General features: G+C 33.3%; 1 protein-coding gene across 1 annotated transcript in view; it reads right to left on the bottom strand.

The window, feature by feature from the left end:
- Positions 1–2,399: 2,399 nt before the first annotated feature.
- The window catches only part of LOC107660566 (protein FAM179B-like), a 28,457-nt gene continuing 27,418 nt past the window's right edge, over positions 2,400–3,438 (bottom strand). Inside the window, exon 21 of the mRNA XM_016449888.1 lies at positions 2,400–2,946. Within this exon, the coding sequence (XP_016305374.1) occupies positions 2,687–2,946 (260 nt within the window). The 3' untranslated portion in view covers positions 2,400–2,686. The remainder of the gene's footprint in view (positions 2,947–3,438) is intronic.

The following is a 3,438-nucleotide window of genomic DNA, read 5'->3' as shown; positions in this document are numbered from 1 at the left end:
GAGCTTTTATTATGCCACAGTCGAGCGCTTCCGCTGCTTCCGGTCGTGCGTATGTGGGGTAAAGCAGCGCTGTTTCATACTACGAGATACATTTAGTTCTGTTATAATGCTACTCTGTGCGGTCTTCACCGGTCTATTAAAACACACAACATATTAAAGTGTCTTTGCTGTTTCCATGTTTTCTACAAAACTAAACCGGAGATCGAGGGGTTATGACGTCATTAGCAGGCGACACAATGCCACTATAGACACGCTCCGTGTCACTAGTTAAAATTGCTTATTTCTCTGGATTTAAACATTCTTCGAAACATTTGGGATAATGTAAGTACACAAGTCAGCAAAATATATAACACTGTTCTAGTGGTTTTTGGATATTTTAATAAAAAAAACGTACATATTGTGCCTTTAAGAACATTGAGTTAAACTACATTTAATTTTTTTATGGCTTTAATTGTACTTTTAGTTTACTATGATGACCCTGGTTCTTTGACATTAATGGAGAATATATATTTTCCACTTCTTTGTAGATTGTAAGTTAAATGACTCATTTTGAATTTAATGGATTTGTATATGTTTATACGATTCTTTTAAATCCTGATTGAAGATACAATGTCGGAGGTGTTTGTAGATTATAGCACTGTATAGATTATAACTGGTTTTGTCAGAGAAAAATACTGTAAAAATATATAAAATATAAAAAAAATTAAATAATAAAAAGGTAAAATCTACAAAACTTGATATTATTATTGCTTCTTATTTATAAAGGCTGATCAAAAATCATAATTATTTTATTCTACAGTCAAGATTTTGTTTAGGTTTATGCATCTTTACTCTGATGGGGGTTAGAAAAAGATATAGAATCAATGTTACAGAAACGAAATATTCTCCAAATAATATTTTACACGTTTATAATATTGTTTTGTTAATAAGAACGACACATAATAACAACAATAAATATTAATTTATTAATTTTTAATGTTATATTTTAACTCTACTTCTGTAAAAATCTGCTTTATTTCGACTAATTGTACAAAGCCAATGTAATAGAAACAGAATATTCTCCAGGTAATATTTTACACATTTATAATATACAGTGGGTACGGAAAGTATTCAGACCCCCTTCAATTTTTCACTCTTTGTTATATTGCAGCCATTTGCTAAAATCATTTAAGTTCATTTTTTTTCCTCATTAATGTACACACAGCACCCCATATTGACAGAAAAACACAGAATTGTTGACATTTTTGCAGATTTATTAAAAAAGAAAAACTGAAATATCACATGGTCCTAAGTATTCAGACCCTTTGCTGTGACACTCATATATTTAACTCAGGTGCTGTCCATTTCTTCTGATCATCCTTGAGATGGTTCTACACCTTCATTTGAGTCCAGCTGTGTTTGATTATACTTATTGGACTTGATTAGGAAAGCCACACACCTGTTGAAGGGGGTCTGAATACTTTCCGTACCCACTGTATGTATATATATATTTTTTTGTTAATAAGAACAACACACTTATAATATTATAGTAATTTATTTTTAATATTACTGATATAACTCTAATTATAAAAAATAGAATTATATTTTGATTAATTGTAGAGTTAGTGCAATAGAAACGGAATATTCTCCAGGTAATATTTTACAAATTTTTTTTTTTGGTATTAAGAGTATTACAGTAATATAATAATAATTTATTTTTAATATTATATATATAATATAAAATAATATATTTATTGTCACTGTGCAGAGTCAACCGAATATTATTTTCAGTTAATATTTGACACATTTATAATATTTTTAGTTTTTCACTTTATAAAAATGTCTGATAATATATATATATCTGGGGCCTCACAAGGGGACCGTCTTATTTCGGGGTCCGAGGCATCAAGAAGTCTGAAAAAGCCCTGGATTTCATACGTTAGATTTTTAAAGTGTACATTAAAAATAAAGAACAGCACATTTGTGGATTCTTTCTCTAATAGGTAATTAAAAAAAATGCTATTTTTATTTGTCACAGAAACTTGAAGTTAGCAGTTATCATTTATTTTTAAACATTAAGCTCATATATGTTCATGTGTGGAAGAATAATGTGAAAACACCGGCAAAACAAACTATGAAGACTGAAGTAATATCAAGTATCAGTGCGGAACGATCACAGCACACGTGTTTACAGAAATAAGACACTTTATTATATAGATAAATCTCTGTCTCTCAGATATAATTTAATGTGAAATCTCATCAAGGCTGTTCTGGAGTGACTGGCACTAAACTGAGAACTGCATCTGGACACGAGCTCACCTGATTTACAGCGTCACATTCACTGGAACACAACGCTTTCACGTCCAGAGTGGATACAGGCATCCTTCTCGCTCAAAATGCTAATTTCCTCGTTTTAAAAAAAAACCCCAATTAATTTGGTCATGCAAAAAAACCAGGACGGGTCGCACTTAAAACAGGCCATAATGAAGTCAATATTCGCAAAACATATACACCGTACAGCTAATACTGCGCTATTATACAGTAGAAAAGTCTGGTGTAAATCCTGCACAAACACAGGTCTGGTAGAAATGTTCAGAGCACACGGTACAGAACAACATCGGAGTGATTGTGCATTTGAAGATCACATTCTGTAGTGCTGAAGCACGCGACTCATGAAAGTGCAAAGCGTCAGAAAGCGAGTGTTTCTTCAGCCGTGAGTGAGATCATCAGTCAGGCACTGCAGGGCTCTCAGGAGCTGGTTCAGCTCGCTCTGCACGCTTGCAGGCTGTGAAGCGGCGCTCTCCAGCAGCGTCTGGCCCATGTGTGCGTGCAGCGCCTCGGCAAGCTTCGCTGTGGACATCCGGACGTTCCCGCTGTTAGAAGAGGAGCCGAGGAGCGTCCAGAAGAGCGGGAGAACCTTCTGCTCCACCAGCTGCGGTCTGCGCGGGTACAGCTCCGTCACCAGCTCTGAGAAACAACACAAACATCACGCTTTCAGCTCCACACACGCTTGATGAAGTGTAATAGCAGAACGTATCAAGTCTTGTTTTCGTCATCAAAATGAAGTCATTTTAGGATTAAAATATAAAACTATTATCTGCCAATGGGGTAGGGCTGCATGATTTGGGGGAAAAAAAAGAATCAAATTTTCTAAATCTAAATTTCAAATTTTTTCAGGTTAAAATCGTGATTAAAAAAAATAAAAAATAAAAATTATGAATAACTCCAGGATTGTTGTGCTTGTTTGTTGGGCTGCACAATTTGTGTTTAGACATCAAGATGAATAATAATAATTATTAAAGATAAAGTATAAAACAATTATAAGATAAAAAATAAAGTATTTAAGAATTAAAAAAAAAAAATAATAATAATATGTATATTTTAATAATTTTATAATAATGATACTGCAGGAGGCCTATGACTATAAATTAGTGGTCGACCGATATGTGTTTTTCAAGG

Source organism: Sinocyclocheilus anshuiensis, unplaced genomic scaffold (genome assembly GCF_001515605.1).
Source record: "Sinocyclocheilus anshuiensis isolate Anshui unplaced genomic scaffold, SAMN03320099.WGS_v1.1 scaffold1671, whole genome shotgun sequence".
Taxonomy (NCBI): domain Eukaryota; kingdom Metazoa; phylum Chordata; class Actinopteri; order Cypriniformes; family Cyprinidae; genus Sinocyclocheilus; species Sinocyclocheilus anshuiensis.
Note: the sequence above shows the minus strand (reverse complement) of the source record. Positions and strands in the feature narration are given on the sequence as shown.